This window comes from Falco naumanni, chromosome 3 (genome assembly GCF_017639655.2).
Source record: "Falco naumanni isolate bFalNau1 chromosome 3, bFalNau1.pat, whole genome shotgun sequence".
NCBI classification, from domain to species: domain Eukaryota; kingdom Metazoa; phylum Chordata; class Aves; order Falconiformes; family Falconidae; genus Falco; species Falco naumanni.
The window spans coordinates 104,592,291-104,615,076 of record NC_054056.1 but is presented as its reverse complement, the minus strand read 5'-3'; the positions used below and the strand labels follow the sequence as shown (position 1 = coordinate 104,615,076).

The 22,786-nt window shown below is 36.5% G+C and overlaps 1 protein-coding gene across 2 annotated transcripts in view; it reads left to right on the top strand.

Moving 5' to 3' along the window:
- WASHC5 (WASH complex subunit 5) overlaps nt 1-22,786 on the top strand; it is a 28,675-nt gene that overhangs the window by 1,842 nt on the left and 4,047 nt on the right. For both annotated transcript variants that reach the window (XM_040587997.1, XM_040587998.1), the window contains exons 3-23: nt 1,690-1,835; nt 2,922-3,006; nt 3,271-3,371; nt 4,311-4,503; nt 6,442-6,594; nt 9,133-9,246; nt 10,370-10,541; nt 11,737-11,864; nt 12,730-12,859; nt 13,865-13,977; nt 14,624-14,790; nt 15,424-15,499; nt 16,214-16,324; nt 16,438-16,578; nt 17,935-18,015; nt 18,669-18,770; nt 19,618-19,797; nt 20,494-20,618; nt 21,087-21,249; nt 21,997-22,099; nt 22,211-22,290. In XM_040587997.1, the coding sequence (XP_040443931.1) occupies nt 1,690-1,835; nt 2,922-3,006; nt 3,271-3,371; nt 4,311-4,503; nt 6,442-6,594; nt 9,133-9,246; nt 10,370-10,541; nt 11,737-11,864; nt 12,730-12,859; nt 13,865-13,977; nt 14,624-14,790; nt 15,424-15,499; nt 16,214-16,324; nt 16,438-16,578; nt 17,935-18,015; nt 18,669-18,770; nt 19,618-19,797; nt 20,494-20,618; nt 21,087-21,249; nt 21,997-22,099; nt 22,211-22,290 (2,664 nt within the window). The remainder of the gene's footprint in view (nt 1-1,689; nt 1,836-2,921; nt 3,007-3,270; nt 3,372-4,310; nt 4,504-6,441; nt 6,595-9,132; nt 9,247-10,369; nt 10,542-11,736; nt 11,865-12,729; nt 12,860-13,864; nt 13,978-14,623; nt 14,791-15,423; nt 15,500-16,213; nt 16,325-16,437; nt 16,579-17,934; nt 18,016-18,668; nt 18,771-19,617; nt 19,798-20,493; nt 20,619-21,086; nt 21,250-21,996; nt 22,100-22,210; nt 22,291-22,786) is intronic.

Sequence of the window (22,786 nt, the reverse complement as noted above, 5' to 3'; positions counted from 1 at the left end):
CTACTATAATTTCCTGCAGGAACATTAAATTATACTTTCACCAGCAAGTTCTGAGCCTGTGCAGCTGGTTGTTTTCCATTGGAGAAGTACTGTGGGCAGTATGCCCATCTTCCTTTGGTTATCTGTAGGTTATTCTTTGCAGCCATGAAAACTGCTTTCTGCTTTCCTGTTTGACAGTACTGTCATTGTTCATTCACTGGGCTTGTCATGTGCTGAATAAACAATTAAAGAATAGTGCCCTTATTTCCCTTACAAAATTAAGCTTCTTGCAGTACCTATTTCCCTCTCTCATTCTTTAGCATGTTTAAGAAGGAACTACAGAGACTACCTAATCTGACTTTATCTGGATTGTACAATACAAGAAGTGTTAATAGTAAAGCAGGGGACGGGGAGTGGGGGGTGTAGTAAGAGTTGTAAATTTCAAGCAGCAGCTGTGAGCCTTGGACACTGAAAACCCTAAGCACAAATGATTTCCCAGATACATTTAGATCTAAGTGCTTGTTAGAAGTCCTTTCCTACACAAATTACTTGAAAACTTAAAATTTAAAAGCAAATAGGTATAATTGGTGAGAAATACAATTATCCTTAAAACTGAAAGATTTTGGAATGTTAAGCATCACAGTGTTGCTGCTTTCCAGAGTAATCACCCCAAAATCCATAAAAGACATACTTATAAAGCAGAGATTAGTGAATTTACAGTTATTTTCACTGCGAATGCAGCATTTCTGTATTTATGATTCTTACTGAATGAGAAGAGATTTGAGCTTTTGAAAATTCAGGCTCTTTATGCATTTAAACTTCATAGGCACTTTGGTGATGGATGAAGCAGCCTGCTTTCATCCTTTGTTTTATGTAGGTATTTTGTACAAAGAGAAGCAGAAGAGCATTTTCAAAACCACACAAAACTAGCTTAATATTTTATTTTAACTTCAAGCTATTTTTATCTTAACTAAATCTATTTAAGCCATGATCTTATGCTGTCATAAGTGATCTGTGGAATGACGCTAACAGTGTTTTCAATTAAACATTAACGGCTTTTTCATTTAGATGGTGATGGTAAGACTAAATTATGAGTTATGAGAAATGTTGACAGTGGAAAATGGTTAGAAATGTTTAACTTTGCTTTAAAGGAATTTGGGCTCTTCATCCCAACCTTTTTTCCCTTATGGTTGAGGGAAATGACATAGTTCCTGCATTAATTTGGGGGACTAGTGCTGAGCTAGATCCAGAGTCTAAACAAAACCAGGTCTAATACTTTCAAGTAGTTTAAATGTATGAGATAGTACTAAGCTTTCTGAGGCCTTAATGTTATGATTTCTGTCTCAGAAATCAATCAGATCAAATGTGTAAAGGAAAAAATTCCAGCAGGGAGACAGCACTACAAAAAGCACACAGTGGCTTCAGGTGCATTGGGGCTTTACTGAAAGCATTAACTAATATTTTCCATTGGTTACATAGGATAAATCATATTTAAAATCATTGCAGATTCTAACAAAGTCTAAAACTCATCTTTAGGTAATGAGTGTTCATCATAAAGTAGATTGGAAAACTACAGATCCTTGTTTTAGTAAGAAATGTTGTTGTGTTGTGCGCATGGTGGGGGTTGTACATGTTCTGTGTCCTACTGATGGGAAGTCAAATAGACATCAAAGTCAAATACTGTCTCTAAAGATGAAATTCTTTTCTTAGGGGCCTGAGACATGTGAAGGCAAACTGGAAGCCAAACCTGAGTTACTGGATTTAGATGAAGAATTTCGTGAAAACAACATTGAAATTTTGACGAGATTTTATCTAGCTTTTCAGAGTGTACACAAATATATTGTAGATTTAAACAGGTATGGTATCTTAAATACATGTGGATTTTCTTAAAGACTGGGTTACTGTTTAGTCTTAACAATGAGAAGCTTTTTTCTTAGAGGCCCAATACACTTGCTATTGAAGCATATTCATGTGCACTTGGAAACTTGGATTGCTGGAGTGAACACTTTTACGCCTGCTGTTGCTTACCAGCTTAGTATGTGACTTGAAAACATTTAACCTCTCAATTTCATTTCCTCACTTGCAAGCTAGAGCCAGTTTTCCTTCTTCATCTTGGAGATTGTCTCAAAGATTATTTTTTTTTAATAAAAGGAGGCTCCATGTTATTAAACAAAGTTTTTTGTGGTCTTGCAAAACAGAATATCAGGTAGGGTTTTTTTCTTTAACTTTCATGGGCATTGTTTTCCTGAACTTGATTTTTCAGTGGAGTTGCCATATTCTCAAGTTTGCTACTCTTACCTGTAAAAAACAATTAAAAGGTTCATAAAATACTCTTAAGAGAAAGTTCCAGAGAATCTTGAGCATAAGAATTGGTTTTGTTATTGATCTTATATGAACAGATTAATGAAAAAAAATATGTTTAACATTACTTATTAAGAAGCAGTGTTACTGGAAAATACTTTAATAGGAAGAAATTGTCTGTTAATCCAGATAAACACTGTTTCTAGCTCTGCCTTCCAAATTGCAATAGACATCAATTTATGGTACTTCCAGTAGATGTTTTTGAGGTAATTTGAAAATATGACAGTTTTACTAAATTCTGTGGTGGAAGCCTTCTTGGTACTCTCTTCTCAGGCTGTTATCCATCCATAAGAAGATTAAGAGCATGTTAGCTGTAAGTTACAAAGTATCTTCTAGTTGCTTTTGCAAAGGCCATCAATATATGGAAGAAGGCTTTTGCCAGCTGGTTGGCTTTAGCTAGGATTTCCAGCCTTGGGTTTCATAGTAGAGCATCTCTTGTCTGAAAAGCTCCATGCTACTTGTGCTAGGGAAGTGTTCTAATGTTTCTGTTGACTTTCAGAGAAAATTGACCAATTGAGTTCTATGGACAGATGATTAGAGAGCAAAACAGTCAGTGACCAACTCTTTGTTATGATTCCTAGATACTTAGACGACCTCAATGAAGGAATTTACATTCAGCAAACGTTAGAAACGGTCCTCCTTAATGAAGATGGAAAACAGCTTCTAGTAAGTATTGAACAGTTTTGTAACAGAAAATGAACCAACTAGTTTAGTGCCAAACTAGACAAAGATTTAAGTTTACCAAATGCATGGAAATGCTATGACTCGCTTGCAGGAGGACAAAGACCAGGATTCTACAGCCTGGAACGTTTCATATTGTATTGACTATACAGTTGATATTGGATTAGTTTGCCAACACATTTGTCTTTAAATGTTACTACAAAGTTGTGTTTATGTCATTTCCTTCCTTCATTCTTTCTTTCCAAACAGTGTGAAGCACTCTATTTATATGGAGTCATGCTATTGGTCATTGACCAAAAGATTGAAGGAGAAGTCAGAGAAAGAATGTTGGTTTCCTACTACAGATATAGGTAATGTATATTGATATGCAGAAGCACTCAAGGCTGAAAGGATGCAACAGGCAGTTTATTCAGTTAACTAGGTTATTGAATTAAGGTAGTAGACAATATTGACACCTTTTTGATCAACTGACTATATACGGATAGACGTATTTCAGCAGAGCTCTCAATATCAGTAGAACTCCTTGCTTTAGCTGTGTTTGCAGGTCTAGCTGAAAAACTGAAGCAATAGATTTCTCATGTTGTCACAACAGAAATTTGAAGTCCGCTGGCAAGCTTTCAGCTAAAGCTTTAATCGTGCAAGGCCAGCTATGAGACTATCACAGGTTTCCCAATGTGCAAGCAAGGTCCTGAGTATCTAGATGACAAATACGTTGCAAGTTAGACCTCTAGTAGTTACACTGCTTGATTAGTCAAATCAATAGTGAGTTTTCCAGGGTAGGTTAACAGCATCATTGTATGACAGTTGGAGTTTTAAAGGGTATCAGTGCAAATCCTTTCACACATATAAAAAAGGAGGGTATCTGGTTCCTGTGCTGCTTTGGCGATGTTTATGCCTCTCAGTGTATAATGAGAGAGGATTCCTTAACTCTGGAATGCAGAAGTGGATCAACAAAAGGAATTCAGAATGGAGAGGAAAAAAAACAACAACCCAGAACAAAACTTCCCCTCTGAATATAGTCATTTTTTTCTGTTTCTCTTCCTGAGTGAAGTTCATTTTTCTGTTTGTGCTTTGTGTGCTTATCTGGGATTCTAGTATGGACACTTATCCATGTCCTCCTGTAATATGGTGAACATTATATTCATGGAGTAAACAACAAAAAAAAATCTTCCAGACATTAGTATCTGATCATTTTCCTGGAAGAAAGGCATGGTTACAAGGGCAAGGAGAAGAGGAAATGGTTAGGTCATACAGTTCAATGGTGTGTTTTCCTGTCTTTTGTAAAACAGTGCAGCCCGGTCCTCTGCTGATTCCAATTTAGATGATATCTGTAAATTGCTTCGAAGCACTGGATACTCGAGCCAACCTGGAGCTAAAAGACCTCCAAACTACCCTGAGAGTTACTTCAGCAGGGTACCCATAAGTGAAACATTCATTAGCATGGTTATTGGCCGTTTACGGTCTGATGACATTTATAACCAGGTAAGTTACTGTGAGATAAAAGGGGGACCTAAATGTGAATGTGAAATGGTTTCACAGCTTAGTTATTCAACCATGCAGTCCAGAAAAAAATAAATCACAAAATCAGAGGTTGGAAAGGACTTCTTGAGACACCTACCCACAGTCCAACCCTCTGGCTCAGGCAGAGGCAGCTGGAGCAGATTGCCCAGGACTGAGTCCAGCTGAGTTTTGAGTATCTCCAGAGGTGCAGACTGCAGAACCTCTCTGGGCAACCTGCTCCAGTGTTTGGCCAATCTTGCATTAAAAAAAAATTGTTTGATGTCTTTAAATCATTAATGATTGGCCACTTGTAATAACTTAATTTCTTCGTAGTTTCCCATTCTTTTAGTTACAGCAAAGAGTTTTATAATCGCTTGGTAGACAGTGTGTTTAAAAAGGAACACTAATATCACAGCTATTAACTATGAGAATTGTGTTAATAAAGGAAAAGAAAAATGGAAGCAAAGTATGAGTAATGGCTACTATATTTACAGTCTCTTCTTTGAGAGATCTTTAACAAAGCATTTGCTTTTGAGCAGGTTTCCATCTTTAGCATGGACAAGCAATCATTTCTGTAATTACTGGCACTCTTTCAGTAAGTCCTGGCTAACTGAAACAATTTATAGATGCAGGAAACCAGAATTCCACATTTAATGAATGATAATATGAAATAAAGGCTTAAATTCTTTAGGCAGGAGTAGTACTTTAAAGACTAGGGACCTTACAAAAAACACTTTCATATTATGGACAGACATAATGACTTTCAAGAGGGAAAATAAGCCTTTTCAGGTACTTTACTGTAGGAATTTTTTTAAGCTGTGTAAAATTCTAGACACTGACAAAAGATAACTTAGTAAGTTATGAAGGGAACCCATTTGGTGACATAATTTGTCTCTCATAGGAAACGGAAGTGTTTGTGAGACTGCTCTTGTGAAGTACTTAATCTAGAAATCTTACTAAAATCAGCTGATACTTTGTATCAAAATTACTTGTCCTCTTTTATACATTGGTTTATTGCCTTTGCATTAAAATAATATTACAAATTTAGTCTCTATTTTGTAGTAATCAGTTGATAATGAAAAGCATTAATGTTTCTATACAAAGCATGATTGTAACCAATGTACTTTCTCCAAATGTAGTACGAAAAGTAGGGTAGAAATTTTTAGCTCAACCCAAACTGAATACAGCTTGTTTTACTAAATCATGTCATATCTGAGGTGTTATCTCCTTTGATAATTGCAGCTTATTCGTCATGGTAGCGGGCAGAAACCTGAATTTTCATACTAGTCTGAACATTTAACCTAATAAAATAACCAATCAAAATTAAAGAAAAATAGGATGTTACTAAATAAAAACAGAGAACTGTTTTCCTTTAGCAATGTTGAGATTGTATGATACCAATGTATGATTTTGATGCCAGTGTTTTTGTTAGTATGGAGGTCTTTTAATACATTATCATGTATTTTTAAAATGAAAATTCAGTTGATAATTTAAATTTTTTTGATCTTTCTGGTACATGGAATTGGTGAATAATTATCTGCATCCTAATTCCCTCTTACTTGGATTAAATTAATCCTTGTTTCTATCGGAGATGAACTAAACATACCTAGTCCTTATAAAATACTTATTTAGCTCTTCTCCTTTGAACTCATCTGAAGCTCTTTGGTTCATTCTTCCTTTGACTATTTACAGCAGAGTAAAACCTTACTATAGCCTGTTAAAGTTTTAGCAGACATCTACATGGTCAACTTTATATTCCAGGAAGTGTGTCTGGTAAATATACTGCATGTGTAAGCATGTCCAGCTTATCTAAATATACTCCTTGCCTCCTGGTTTCTATATACTGTACTTTCTGTAATATTTTCAAGTGGGTTATGTTGCATTATATTATGTTCAGTTTTGGTTTTCCCCTTTTTCTAGGTTTCAGCGTATCCATTACCAGAACACCGCAGCACTGCCCTGGCTACTCAGGCTGCTATGCTCTATGTGATACTGTATTTTGACCCTTCTATTCTTCACACTCAGCAAGCAAAAATGAGAGAGATAGTGGATAAATACTTTCCAGACAATTGGGTAAAAATTAATTCTGTTTTAAAACTGTTCCCTGGATTTAATGTTACAGAAACAATTTAGCTTATTTTTACGGTATGCATTATGTCTTAAAACTAGAATAGATTCTTCTCTGTGGAAATTTTTATTTGTTCAGAGTGAAGCAAACCTTCTGGATAAGCATGGAAGACTATCCTTTGAAAGTATCAATTATCATCTTAAATGTTTAAATCAACTACACTCTAATACTGTCATGGTAAAGTGACTCATAGGAGAATGTAGGCTGGAAGGTATTACAGGCATCTTCTAGTCCAGCCTTCTCCTCAAAGCAGGGCCAACTTCAAAGTTCAATCAGGCGGCTCAGGCCTTGTCCAGTTACTTTTTAAAGTATTTAAAATGAAGAATCTACAGTCTCTGTGGACACCGGTGTCTGTGCTTAATCATTCTGATGGTGAAGAATTTCTTTCTTCCATACAACCAGAATTTTCCTTGTAGCTTGTGACTGTTGCCTCTTGTCTTTTCCCTGTGCACCTCTGAGATGGGTCTGGCTCTGTCTTATTCATAACTTCTTTTTAGGTAGCAGAAGACCACAGTCAGATCCCTTAGTCATCTTTCTTCCAGCTTAAGTAAACCCAGCTGTCAGAGCCTCTGCTTCCATAGTGAGTCCCCATAAGTGTCTTAGTGACTATTAGATTCATTCCAGTTTGTCTGTGTCTGTCTCCTACTGAGAAGCCTAAATCTGGACACATTACTCTTAAGACCTCATGAGGGCTGACTAGATGGAAATAATCACTTTCCTCAGTCTGCTGGTGACAATCTGGCTGGCGTAGCCCACTGGATGGTTACTCTTTGTTGTTATAAGGCTGCATGTCTGGTTCCTGTTCAGTTTGTCCACTGGGACACTTAGGTCCCTTTCTGGAGAATTGTTACACAGGCAGTGAGATTGTGCTATTCCAAGGGTTTGGTTTTGTCCCGCATAAAGGACTTTTATTTATCATTCTTGAACTTCATGTGATTTCTGCTGGTGAATTCTAACAGCTGGTCAGGGATGCTCTGGATGACAGTCTTGCTTTCCAGCAAATCCCCCCCCCCCGTTGTTTGGAAACTTGTTTAAGGATTCATTCCATGCCATTGTCCAAGTAACTTAGAAGCAAAACCTATCACTGTGCAATTCTACAGACCTTTTCAGATGCAGTGATCAAAATGGAATTACTACATGTCTCAGTATTGAGATTTAGGATTTCCTTCCAGAAGTCTTAGTATTCAAAAAAAATGCTACAGAAATAGGCTGTCATGTAACAATACAGTTCCCAGCTAGGCTATACCAAAGGGAAACAAATTTAACAAAGAAACTATAAATTAATTCATGTATCTCTCTTGGTTTCAAATTGTATTCTTCTGTACCATAAGTGGAGCAAGTGAAGAAGGAAGGGAAGAGACTGTAACAGCTGGCTATTTTAATAGATATTAGAACCCTTCAGTTTCTGAAAAACTGCAAGCTTATTTTAGAAATGAGAACTTGGCATTGTGATTTTTTTTTCATTATTTATGCTAGCATTTTTATTCATTTGACTTTGTAGTACAAACTGATATTTTAAGACAACACCTGTCTTCTTGTGATCAGGTATGGATGAGTTAGCTGCATTATACAGAATACTTGACCCTTAGGCTGGTTTCAAATGATTGTTAGCAGTTGAAGCATAGCCTTTGAGGAACTGACATAATGAGCTTCACTTCAACAATATGAGGGGGATCCTAATATCAGCAGACTGGTGTCCCATTCGCCTTTACTGGCTTCCTTTTTGAGACTGTCAGAAGAGCTCAAAGCCTGACAGTGTTCTTTTAGATGTGATCACTCCTCGATGGAGGAATATTGGGTTAATAGTGATGAAGCTCATAATGCCACAGCTCTGTATATCCTTCAACTGTCAGTAACCCAAGGCTTCCATTTTTAATAAAGTGTCTTAAAAACACTAGTAAGTCAACCACAATTCTGTATTTTTAATCACACTTAAACTTGGCTAAGAGTCTGGAGTCAGTTTCTCTTTGCTCCTTAAAAATCGCAGCTTGGAATCATAATTTTCTTCTGTGTTCACCACAGAAGATGGATGACATTTTAGTTTGGTCCTTTGGGCATTCTTGGGAGTAGGATTTATTAAAATAATTTCCTCCTTCCCCCGCCCTGCCTCCCCCAGTCATTTCCCAAGTTGCTTTTTTGTCCATGTTCTGCATAGCATCATGGAAATGAAAAAGAAGTCTTACGTTCATGAGGAAAAAAAATAGAGGCCAAGGACATAGTGACTGAAAGAACTGTCAGCTGGTTTTCAGAACTAAGCCTCTGATTAACTGTGTGGCTTTTATTTCAAAGTCGTCTTACACCTTGATTTCCAAAGATGGTGGAGTAAGAAGTACAGCTACCAAAAAAGTTTTGTTACCTCATATTTATACCCTATATATCTCATCTACATAGAAAGCGTATCACTTTGTACTCCTGTTGCTAAGTATGTCTTTTTCTTAAGAGAAAGATAAATGCAACTTCTTGTTTTCTGTTTCCAATCCTAGGTTATTAGCATTTACATGGGTATCACTGTAAATCTAGCAGAAGCATGGGAACCCTACAAAGCTGCTAAAACTGCCCTGAACTACACACTGGATCTTTCAAATGTCAAAGAGCAGGTACATAAGCCAGAGTTAAGTATTTTTAGCAAGATTCAGCTGTGTGGGCATCTCAAGTGTATTCTATGACATCAGTAATACAAGGGTCTGTTTTCTCCTGCATACAATTATTTGCATTCTATTCAAGTACAATACTTTTGAGTACATAACTTTGTACACAACTTTGAGTTAATGATACTTCCAAGTTTCAGAATCTGGTTTTCGCAGCACTGCTTGTTTCACTTCCTCTTGTGGTGTTTGTTTCCCCTAAAGGTTTCAGAGTTGTGACTTTACTGGGTAAATGCTAGCACTCTTCATCATGTTGTGCGGTACTGGCATGTCTTAGGCTGACTGTAGTGTTTGTCTTTCATAGATAACAATTTTAGAAGTTATGCGTTTATGCCAACAGTGTGGCACTCAGTTTTAAATGAAGCCTCCCAAATTATATAAACAATAATCTGGAAACAGTATTTGATTTAAAAGACTGATACCAGAATGTTGTATGAGGCAATGCAGTTAGTTCATTTTATGTGAAATAATTTTTTTCCATGCCTGAAAAACAGTGACTAATATCAGGTTGTTGATTGTTTGCCCAATCAACAAATCTGTTGACTGATGATCTCTGAATGCCTCCTTAGAATCTGACCCTTGTGCTCAGGAAAGGACACACAGAAGGGTCTGATTAGGAGACCTGTACTATGTATTGTCTAGTAAACTTGGGGAATATGAGCAGAAATCTTTTCCTTAGTCTTTAGGGAAGAAGTTTGCTAGGTAGAACTGACATCTGATTCATAAGAAGTATTTCCATTCTGGAATAGATTTCTGTTGTTCTCTCTTATTAGGCAATAACATATTAGTACCATTTTAAAGAATAATTTCTAGAGCGTACATAGGTGCATATAGGAAGTTTACAAGTCTGCATTTTTGAAATTGTTTTAAAATTTAAAAACATTTTAAAATTTAGCCTTCATCCTTTGTCATGCAGTTGTAGTGTATGATATTGCCTAATAATAATGATAATAATTTTTATAGCACTTCTTTGATCTATGTGCCCTTTAAGTTCTCAGGAAGCCACAGTCACATTGTAATGATGTATTCCATTTGAGGCAAGGATTATATTGATGCGAGCTTTGTATATTCTAAGGCAAGCAGATATGCTGCAGTCACTGAGCGAGTGCACACTCAGGTGCAGCAGTTTCTCAAAGAGGGCTGTCTAAGGGAAGAGTTGGTGCTGGACAATATTCCCAAGCTGCTGAATTGCCTACGAGACTGCAATGTAGCAATCCGCTGGCTGATGCTTCATACTGCTGACACAGGTAAGATTTCATGCTAGATTTCTTTTACAGAGTGTCAATCCTGCTATACTGGTGCTTCATGTTAGGACCCAAGGGAAGTTCGCTGTGGGCTGCTGTTGAAGTCAGCAGAGTTTCATCTCCTGTTTTCAATAGATTGTTGAGCTGTCACTTTGCTAACAGTCTCCTGAAGTCTTTGGCTGAAACAGCACATGTGCTTTTCCTTAACTTTCACAAGCTAGACACAGGTATAAAAAATAGTAGGAGAAGTCATGATCCTTTTGAATAATACTCTGCAGAAAAAGTCTGGGTACTTTACATTTTTCTGCCTTAGCACTTAAAGTATCATTCTGAAAGTTTTACTGTTGCTGCACTCTCCAAACTATCAGCTGCAACAAGGTCTTTTACCATCACATACCAACATACTCTTCATGCCAGTCCCTCTTCTGCCTTCTCCTTGTCTCTCCTCATCCAGAGCGCAAGCTCGCTCGCTTGCTCTCTCTCTCTGCTTCTTCCTCCTCTCTCTTCCTCAGCTGCCCAGCCACTTAACAGAACCAGCCACACCTGCACCTTGTCTACATCAGCCAACCCGCCAACCCACCGCCCCTGAAGCCAGCCCACAGCTGTATGTTATCAATGTTAATTAACCCAGCTTCATTCCTCTACATTTTACCTAGTGCCAAAAGGAAAGCAGTAGCCAACTTCTTAATATCTTAGTAATCAACAATTTAAGCCAAAGTGTTTTGTTCTCTTGAACTGAAATTTAACCAAAACTGTTGAATGATGTCTCTGACATGAGTTTGGGTCTGTAAATTTACCTATTTAGACATTCTCTTAGGTTGAATGCTTGTTCTGCCTTTGAGGCTTCTTGATAGTGAGAAAGCTTCTGTTACACCTCCATGCATTTTCTGTAATGGTTTTACAAACTTCAGTCTTTGGGCTTCTCAGTCAGGTGTACTAAATTCACATTTAGTTTGCAGAAGCTCACGAAAGAGTTTGAAGAAGGCTGAAGCACCACAGAAACCTTAATTTTTATATTGCAAGAAAGGGTTTTAAAAGGGTTTGGAGACCCATATAAATGGAGAGCAAGGGGGGACTTATCAGAGCAAAATGTTTTTGCTTTCAAGCTATTAAAAAAAAAGAAAAAGTCTATTTAAAAGGATTGAAAAGCTTGGTCAAATTCTGTAACAGTGGAGAAATGTTGTCTTTCCATTTTCAGCTTGTGATCCAAATAACAAACGTCTCCGCCAGATAAAGGATCAAATTCTAGCAGACTCAAGGTACAAACCCAGGATCCTTTTCCAGCTCCTTCTGGATACAGCTCAATTTGAATTCATTTTGAAAGAGGTAATATGCTGCTGCTTTCTTCAGTGTTTTCCCCTGAATGACAGAACAGAGCTGAAGACTTTAGTAGTAGTATGTTTACCACACAGTCCACTTACATAAAGAATGATTATTTTGATTTGTTATTTATGAGTTTTCTATCAAAGATTACAAAATACTGTTGCTTGGAGGTGACTTTTGCAGCCTTCTCAATAATTGGCCGTTTTAAATTTAATTTAATTCTTAACACAATGTGTTTATATTTACTCAGAATTTTGCATGAACATCCTGGTAACAAGCATAATAAAATCTGTTGAGGAAGCTGTGTAACTTTTTAGCCTGCCATACTTCTCTTTTTACGGCTTTCTTTTAAACAGAGACAAAAGCCTATGTATCTTGAGTATAAGCTCCTAAGAAAACTCTTATACCTATGCGCGTTCTGCCGTTTCTAAAAGATTGCCCATTAAAGCTCTGGTACTAACCTAGTAGAATATTTCTAATTATGCTTAACTTCACGTACATGCTTTTTTTAAATTGGGTTTCTCTGTATAGGCTGAGATGACTGTGTGAAGTATAAGACAACATTAGCCCAGGGTCTTCTAGCAACTATAAGCTAAAAAAGTTACTGGATATTTTTATAAGTGACTAAAAATCAACAGTATCTGCATCATACTGTTTTTTTTTAATTCAGTTAATTTCTATCACTGTATGTCTATCACACTGGCACTGTATTTAATGTTTTTAATTTTGTATTTAATATATTGGCAAGATCTTGAAGTTATATAGCAATTGCTGTAAGTCAGTTCCATCTGCTTTCAGTATTTTATTTAATCCATTGTAGTATGTCTTCTTGCCAGTTTTGTAAACCAAATGCTTTGTTTTTCAATAGATGTTCAAGCAGATGCTGTCAGAAAAACAAACAAAATGGGAAAACTATAAAAAAGAAGGATCTGAAAGGATGACTGAGCTTGCTGATGTCTTCTCAGGAGTTAAACCTCTTACTAGAGTGGAGAAAAATGGTAATTATTAAAAACTGATCTGGGGGGAAAAAAGTAATTTTGCTTTTTATTTCTAAGCTAATACCAATATAAAATACATTAGGCTAATACTGGTAATAATAAAAATTTTCATGTCCCTCGGCTGCCACAGAGGTCTCTTACATGCTGTCCTGTTTACAAATGTTGCATATATTCCATATGTAAGCCATATTTAGACAACCATATTTTAAAAAATATTTTTTATCACTTTATTTAGATATGCCAGCTAAGACTATGAAATGTCCGTTCACTTTTCTATGTACAACGTAGTTCACATCACTGTGTTTTATGTACACAGGAGTGCAAAGATCATGCCCATTAAATATGGGGATGGTTTAACCTCCCCTCATTCTTTCCCAAGTTGTAGCCTGGATTTCTGTTGTATCAGCATTTTTTCAAAACTTCTTTCACTACTTGTCTGCACTGAGGGGTATTCTCCCCCTTGAACTGGTGTAAGAATAAGAGTTGTAAATCACTCTCAGGAATACTGCAAAAACTGTCAGTGTAAGGGCAGTGTTTGTGATCAATCCAAAGCAACAAAATTTAGAATACAGGAAATTTTCTCGCTCGCTTCCATTTAAAAGCGGAATTACCTTACTGAAGTATTTCCTTTTATCTTTTAGATGTCAACAAACTTGTAGCTAAAACACAGAAATTGCAACTGAGAAGGCAATTAACATCATAAACCAGTTCATAAAACACAAATTTATGATTTGAAGGGCTTTATCATCTTAGTATAGATTTTATAATGCCCATTTGTGCTGTTGGTTGGGGTTTTTTAATATTGTATGTGAAACTTACCTGAGCATTTGCCACTTCGCAGGTCTACATGTTGGAAGACTAGAAATGTAAGAGAAAAATGAAAATTTTTTAAATCATCTCCTATGTGTATAGCTTGTTTGTTTGTTTTGACTAGCAAGTTCCCTGTGTTTTTGTTGCTTATGATACATGCAAAGATTTGACTAAATTTTTCATGTTCTTACACAGAAAATCTTCAGGCTTGGTTCAGAGAAATCTCCAAGCAAATAATGTCTCTAAACTACGATGATTCTACTGCAGCTGGCAGAAAAACTGTGCAGCTAATACAGGCATTGGAGGAGGTATGGGCAAAGAAATTTTGAGATAAATGAGCTCGTCCTTTTGAAATATATCATTTAATACACATGCACTGACTTCCAATAGATCAGTTACAAAGCAGATCTGCATTTTAACACTTGTTGTAAGTCTTTAGATCTTTGCAGTTTTACATATAAGCATGACTTGCTCATAGACATCATGATTGTGAAATAAGGGATAGAGCATGAAAAACCATGCCACCTGAAGCTGAGGGTTAGTAGGATGTTTCAAAGAAATTAATTCAGTATTAAACATTAGTTGGTAAATCACTCATTTTATTAGACATTCTGAAAATAAATTCATTTGAAGCTGGAGAGGGCAATTTGAAAGGTAAAATAAAAATAACCATGTTTGTTTTGTACGTATTTCTTCTACTCCCAGGGTATGAAAGAGAATTCAGTGTGGTGTTTCACAGTACACCTCCTCAAGTAACTTTGTGAAATTTATTATTTAACGCACTCTGAAATAGGCCAGGATTTGTTAACTGTCTTACTGTAGTAGCATCCTGAAGAAATGTGTCAGTTTACTGATTCTATTTGTATTGCTGTCCTTAAAGATGAACAGAAAAAAAAAAAAAATGAGGGTGTTGTTTTATGGGGTTGGTTTGTTTTTTTTGTTTCTTAAATACAGGTCCAAGAGTTTCACCAGCTTGAAACTAACCTGCAAGTTTGCCAGTTTTTGGCTGACACCCGCAAATTCCTCCATCAGATGATCAGAACTATCAACATCAAAGAAGAGGTCTTGATCTCCATGCAGATAGTTGGTGATCTTTCTTATGCTTGGCAATTAATTGACAGGTATCTTAGCAGGAACTTCTTCCAAGTCAGTTGTTATTTGCAAAACTTGTGGGAAATAGCATGCATAAATATTATTAATGCTATAAACTTTCCAATTTAAAAAGAGTTTTGAGGCCTTGTTCTGTAAGTTGTTGACTGTATTTAACTCTCATCAACTTGAATAAGAATTAACAGCCATCCTTGTCATGTTGGTAGCTGCAGGTTAAGTGATACTGTAACTTTTTACTGTCTATCCTGTTCTACCTGTAACAATTTTAAGCTTTTATGTCAAGCCTTTAGTCTAGTTAAGTGTTCTTCAAAGTACTGGAGTTCTTATTTCAGCCAAAAACAAACAAGGAAAGACAAATGTTAGAGAACTCCTCTTCTGATGAGTGATTTTTCTGAGGTGCTACTTCACTACTTTGGCTGTTAATGCTCCCCGACGCCCTCTTTTGCCTTGCCTACCCCTTTATCATACAGATTTTTTCTAACCAAATATGCATTCAGACCAGAATCCTCCTTCAGTGAAGTTCTCTAGTGATCTCCTGTGTCATTTCTAGATTACACTGGTGCTGATGACATAAGATTTAACAGTTGAAAATAAAGAGTTTCAGGGGAAGAAGCTAATTTTTTTTTGTTTGTCTCCTACCCCAGCTTTACATCTATTATGCAGGAAAGCATAAGAGTCAGTCCATCTATGGTAACAAAACTCAGAGCCACTTTCTTAAAGGTAAGTATAAACAACAGTGGATGTAATTGAACACTGCAGGTCAACCAAAGCGTTTGTTAAATAGGCTTAACAGGTTAAAGGCTGTGAAGTCACCAGAGTAAAAACTTTACCAAAATTCTCTATATCCAGATTTTTTAGACTGTATTAAATTAACTCAAGGTTAGCTTTAAAGAATATAAAACCAAATTATGCATGTTTTTTTAATGCAACTAGTTATATTGCTGCTGTTAGGCAAGTAAGTCTCATAATCCAGCCTCTACTCATTACAGTTATTTGCTGAAGACATTGGTGCATAGATGAGGTCCTCTGCATGTGTATCAGAGGAGACTGAAGGAATTACAAAAGTTATGTTAGCTATGCCCTTTGTATGTCACGATGAAGATCTGGCATCAGATGAAAATACTTTCCATAGAAGTAAGAATAGGAAATAGTATGAGGGAGAATGTAGAATTACAACGGAAAAATATCTCATGCAACTGTTAAGATTTTAAAAAAATTTAGTAAGGGGAATGTAGCCTTATAGACTGTTGGACTTTTTTGTCTTTTAACGATTTTTTTTTTTTCTATTGGCAAACCTGATGTTCTAATACTGGTCTTCAGGGAAGAATCTAGTGCTTTGAGTTGTATGTTAAGAGTCTGAGCAAGAGAATTCAAGCACGTAATTTGTAATAGAAAAACAGACATCTGAAGTTTAAATATTAATTTTATTTCCAGCTTGCTTCTGCTCTTGACTTGCCACTTCTCCGCATCAATCAAGCAAACAGTCCTGATCTTCTCAGTGTATCACAGTATTATTCTGGCGAGTTGGTTTCCTATGTAAGAAAGGTAGGCATTTGAAGAGGCGTAATTGTCTTGTTCTCTTATGATTTTTTCTGAAGAATTATTTCATTTTAATGAGAATATGCTGACTGCGTTTCTTTATTCTCTCATTTACAAAGGTTCTACAGATAATTCCAGAAAGCATGTTTACATCTCTCTTAAAAATTATAAAGCTTCAGACTCATGATATTATTGAAGTGCCTACTCGCCTTGATAAGGACAAGCTACGGGATTATGCTCAGCTTGGACCACGATACGAGGTGCAGTTAAAACAGGGTATTCTGAAAACCCATACCTTATAGGTGGCCAACTTCAACCTAAGTTTAAATCGGTACAGTTCCACGGAGTTATACTTTAACAGTGAAGTAAGAATTGAGTAAGAATTGAAATTGACTAGTGTTATTGTGAGTATACCTTAGCTTTCCTGAGGACAGATGAATAACTTTCACTCTCCTGTTTGTAAAAGTGTAAACTTTTGATCTCATTAAAGAAAAAAAAAAGGGAGAAAAAAACTAAATATGTTTATAAATGAACATAAAGATTTTGGGGGTTTTTTTTGAGGCGGGGGAACCCTAAAAACCCAAGTCTGAAATGAAGCCCTCCACATTTGAAATGTTTGTTCCAAGAGAAATTTGAAGACTGAATAAGCCATCAGGGTAAGCTTTTTGCTGCCCTCGAATGTGAAGACAGGATGGAGAGACACTGATTTGATTAGATGAAGCTGCTATTGCTCATTGGCTTTCTGTCTAGGGTTTTTTTCCTGCACTGTTATCAATCTGGAAGAGTAAGCAAACATTAAACTTACTTGGTTTTATTTTTAGTAGAGGAAGATGAGGAACAAAAACGTAACCAGACCAGTCACTCTTTCCCTCAGACAGCATATCTCCAATCATCAGTTAAGATGCCAGCTTTTTCCAGCAGGTTTAGACTCCCCCATTAAACTTGATGGAGTCAGTTTATTTTGTGTGGAGTAAGAAACAGATACGGAGGCAGCATTCAGTAATATTCCTTTTATTTGGGGGAGGTAAAAGGGAAACATCTCACACAAAAGTTTTTCATGTTTGATTTGTGTAAAATTGTAAGTCTAAACTGTTGTCTCAAATGTGTATCATAAATGTCTTGAAGGCAAAAGACTGGCTTGTCTGAATTCTGAGCATAAGGATACTCAACTAATAATTTAAAACTTAAAAGAATGTGCTAGTGTATTAAACCAGTGGAAATACTGAAGTGGACTCGTTGACAGCAGGCTTTATTATGGAATAACTACTTCAGGCTATGTTCCTAGCCTGCTCAAAGGTATCAGCTTAGAGTTTTGTCCATGATGTTTTGTACACACATGATACAGCTGGCTAGGTCTTTCCTCCCATAATCTCTGTGAAGGCTCTGACACGTACCTGTTCTTTCCTCCTGGTAACACACCCATATTTATCTAATTAAAAAAAAGACAATTATTTTACTATAAGTAAGCCTAGAACAAGCTGTAAAATTGGAAGTATATCAGTGCAAATTAATCTAAAATAGGAAGCTACCATTGGGAAATATGTATATCTTTTTAGACTAATTATTTGAATCTGTTGAATCACTTCAATAAATTGTATTTTCTCTTTCTATTAAAGGTTGCCAAGCTAACTCACGCAATTTCAATCTTCACTGAAGGTATCCTCATGATGAAAACTACTTTAGTTGGTATCATCAAGGTAATGTTCTATTTTTTCAGTAGGAAAAACTAATTTGGTAGCAATTTGCACTTTAGCACAGATATTTCAGCACATTAAGCAAGACCTTGAGGAAAGATAAAGACAACAAAAAATAAGTTTACGTATAATTTTCAAACAGTGGTTCCTAACTTGGCATCCGGGTAAGAACTGAATTATTTAAGGTTGTGAAGAACCCACAGTTCTCATTGTAAATAGATTAATCAACCTTAATTAATGATCTTTGGGGCTCTTCACTGCTGATAAGCTTTTCTGAAGAGTTGTTTCTTCCATTGGCAAAGACTGCTATTTCTACATTAAAATACCTCTTTCAGCGCCAGGAGCAAGTATTGAAGAAATACACACTTCTTAATGCCTACTGGCTGCTTATAATTGTACAACATTCTTAATGGATCATGAACAAATGTTGAATATGGGAACTACAAACCTTTGCCATTCATCTTAAATAACGTATTATCTAGTAGAAATATTTCGGTATTTGTTCTTTGGAGAAGCACTTTTGAGAAAGTACATCTGTTAGCAGTGGTTTCCAGTTTATCATAAGTACTTGATATCTGTCTTGGTACAAAATAAATCTTTCATATATTTTTTTCTACCTTTCTGACTTGAAAAAAAATAATCTTTCTTCTGCTTAGGTGGACCCAAAACAGCTACTAGAGGATGGAATAAGGAAGGAGCTGGTAAAACGGGTAGCCCTAGCTCTTCACAGGGGGCTCATCTTTAATCCTAGAGCCAAGGTGTGTAACAACTTGATTTTATTTTATTTTTTTATGTATCTTGGATTTGCTGGGACCTCTTTTTATTATATTACCTTCCAGAAAATAGTTCATACTTTTCTGTGCAGATTTTCTTCTTGTAAAACACTACACTTTTTGAGCTTCTTAAAGGTTATTTGGAATGCCTTATTTGATGTTAAAATGAGTTTATAAACTGCTAAGAGTATATAGAATTCAAAACCATATTTTTATTCTATTGCCAAGTGTCCTGTCAATTCTGAGTTCACAGTTCTTTGTCTGTGATGATTGATGACAGCACACACATGATACGTATAAGCCGGGTAAACACAGAAAAGCAATCATAGACTAAGGAGTATGACTTATTGTTTTGATCCTGTCCAAATTCTTGAATCTCCCAGATCAATCAATAGTACCAATGAAGCCTAAAAGAAACTTTAAAAGCAGGAGGAAAAAATAGTGGTAATTATTTCAGATAGCATACAACCTTTGGTAACTTTCTCGGCGCTTTTCAGTTCTACCTGGAGCATAGTGAAATCCTCTAGACCAGGGGTCCTCAAACTACGGCCCGTGGGCCGGATATGGCCCCCCAAGGTCCCCAATCCGGCCCCTGGTATTTACAGACCCCCCCGCTGGGGGTTGAGGGGGGAAACCAAGCAGCCGCAGATGACTGCCTGCCACTGCATCCGCGCGCCGGCCCCCTGGTTAAAAAGTTTGAGGACCCTTGCTCTAGAGGTTGCTGTGTAAAGGCATTTAGAAGCCCTTTACATTTGTTTTTTTGTATTCGACATGTTCAAAGTTTTGGGTTTATCTTTTTGGTTTTTGTTTGTTTTTTTTTTCTCATCTCTAGCCAAGCGAACTGATGCCCAAACTGAAAGAAATGGCAGCTACAATGGATGGGTTCCATCGATCCTTTGAATATATCCAGGATTATGTCAACATATATGGTTTAAAAATTTGGCAAGAGGAAGTGTCTCGTATTATTAACTACAATGTGGAACAGGAGTGCAATAACTTCTTAAGAACAAAGGTGCTAGTCAAAAGCAAGTAAAAAGTTGATAAAAGTCTTGATTATTGGATGTTAAAGCTTGTGACTGATGGAGCATGTGAACCCTGTTGCACACAGTCCATACTGTTGTGACTTCAACTAAATGCGACGACAACTGTATAAAAAAAACTGCCCCCAACTTTTTCTGAATTATTTCAGTATCACCACTGCATTAGTTGTACATAAGAGCAAAATACCCCCAAAACAGTATTTTAGTATCTCTTGCCAGTGAAGAATATCCTTTCTCTTTCTCAAAGAAAACAGAAAATAATTACTGAATCACAGGAGTCCTCTCTGTATCTGTTGCTAAGCCTGCATTCTCATGGCTAACAAGACTGCAGTACTTACAGTTTGTTGATATTTCAGAAGTGGTGGAGTGAATAGATCTGAAGTTTAGCTAACAGAATGGTGGCTAGTCTTACTGCAGAAAGGAGTAGATGGATTTCTCAGCAGGAGTACTGGTAGTTCTCTCAACCTCCACACTTACGTTCTGCTTGTATTTGTTTTAAGATTCATTCTTCCCTTTGCTTTGTTTTTTTATAGTGTTCTGCTGTGTGTATTTACAATATTGTTTTACAGTGTACTGGTTTTACCTTAAACAAAAGGAATAAAATTTCTATAGTGAATTAAAAACATGCAGTTGTAACACTGCAAATTACTCTAAAACTTGTTTTTCAGGTTCAAGACTGGCAAAGCATATACCAATCTACTCATATTCCTATACCAAAATTCACACCTGTGGATGAATCTGTAACATTTATCGGTCGGCTTTGTAGAGAAATTCTGAGGATCACAGACCCAAAGTAAGTATAGTAAGTTACTGTAAGTACGTACTGTACTGTACATGTATTACATATATACATGTAAAATGTGGTATTACATACTATTGTATGTAATAAAACAAGCTTGTATTACAGCACCATGCATTGGATTGTTCCAGTTCCCAACATATACAACAAATAGTTTTCCCTCCGCTGTCATGTCACCCTCTTTAAAACCAGATTTACCCAGTCCATCCTGTACAATTTAATGTTAGTCTAGAAAAGCTGTGGGTTTAGTCTAAGAAGGAACACTGTATGTTACACACATAGAAGAGAGATAAAAGCGAAGGGTGACAGAACCCTTGAGGAGAGAGAAGTGACTAAACAACACCCGAGATACTTAGAGAGTCTTTCTAATTTCTGCATCATTAAGGTAACTCATTGCTCACGTTATCACAGGAACTGTCTGCAGCTTATTCTGAAGTGGTTGTTTATTTAATTTTTCCTCAGAATCACATGTTATGTTGACCAAATGAACACCTGGTATGATGTCAAAACTCATCAGGAAGTAACCAACAGTCGTCTCTTCTCAGAGATCCAAGATACTTTAGGTACCTTTGGTCTCAATGGTTTAGACAGGCTGCTGTGTTTCATGATTGTGAAGGAGCTGCAGGTAATTTTTGAATTTCAGTTTCCCGAGATCATAATGCTTTTATTGTTGTAACAACTTCTAGAAAAATAAAAAAAAAAACCTGTTAATGTTTGAAATGGTAAATTGAAATCAAAAGCATTTGAAAAATGTGTGTTCAAACCCAAAAGTAAGAATTTCAGTTATGGATATAATTATGAAAATTGGTACTCTTGAATAAATGGTGCTGTGTAACACCAAATTATGTGTTAGATTAAACAGTGGTTTGCAAATAATGCCTTTTGTTAGGTAAGCATTGTGTATGCTTAAAAGTTGATCCCAGGTCAACTTCTATTTTTCTGTCTAGACATGAACAAATTAGATGGGTTGGGTCTACCACGATATAAATAAGGTATCGATTCTATGAAATTACTTTTTCCCTAATACCTCCAAGTGAAACCACATTTTTTTGTTTTCTGAGAAGAATCCAGTCCTAGCCTGGTTAAAGATTTAAGGAAAATAAGTATTGATGAAGACAGTTCTTCCTCAAAAATCAAACTAATAGTTGTCTACAGTGGGTATTACATATTGATGAGGGGGATCTGCTAATTGTCCTTACGCTGATTAACATAACTCAGAAAAGCACGAAGTCTAACTACAGGATCCTTCAACTCTTCATCTGTAGAAATATTCTTTCACTGCTGTTAAAAAATGTGGCTCTTGTTACCACCAAGATTAAGCACAGACTACATATATGAGGATTTTACTTACTTATTTCTTTCTTTTATTTAGAATTTCCTCAGTATGTTTCAGAAAAATATATTGCGTGACAGGACGGTACAGGATACTTTAAAAGCACTTATGAATGCTGTCAGTCCTCTCAAAGGAATTATAAGTAAGTGCTTACTGGTTAAGATGGAAGAAAGCCGTTGTCTTTGTACACTTGCATTTATTTCTCTTCTTACTTTTTCTGGGTTTTAATGCCTCACCCTTTTTGTTTTCTCAGCAAATTCAAATAAGGTTTATTCTGCAGCAATTGCAAAAACTCAGAAGATCTGGACAGCATATTTAGACTCCATAATGAAGGTAGGTTTATGTGACTTGGCGATACACAGAATTCACTCCTAGGCTCTTTGGTTATGTACTTGAATCCGCTTATTTTACGATGTTGTATTATGTTGACTTGGAATTCTGTAACGTCACAAGTGAAGCAGGCATGGATTTGCAAGAGCTCCAGAGCTTTGTCTGTATGGACAGCTCACACTCCACAAAGTACTTAGCACCAAGATTCATATGTAATAGTTTGCCAAAAATGGAATCTGGCACTGGAGATCTGATCTGGGAAGACCGAGTTGTTGCTCAGTATCGGGAGCTCTGAGACTCCCCACAGCGCCTTGGGAACGTAGTGTACCTAAGGCTGAAGGTCGGAGCAGTAGCCGTGCTGAAAGTTTATAAACAAGCTGTCCCATTAACATGTCTCTTTATCTTGTCTCTGTAATGGTAATTTGTGACCAGTGGTTTTCAGAGTGCTGTGAAGAGGAAAGGTCGGGGAAGGAAGGAGGAGGTTGGCTGCAACAAGCCC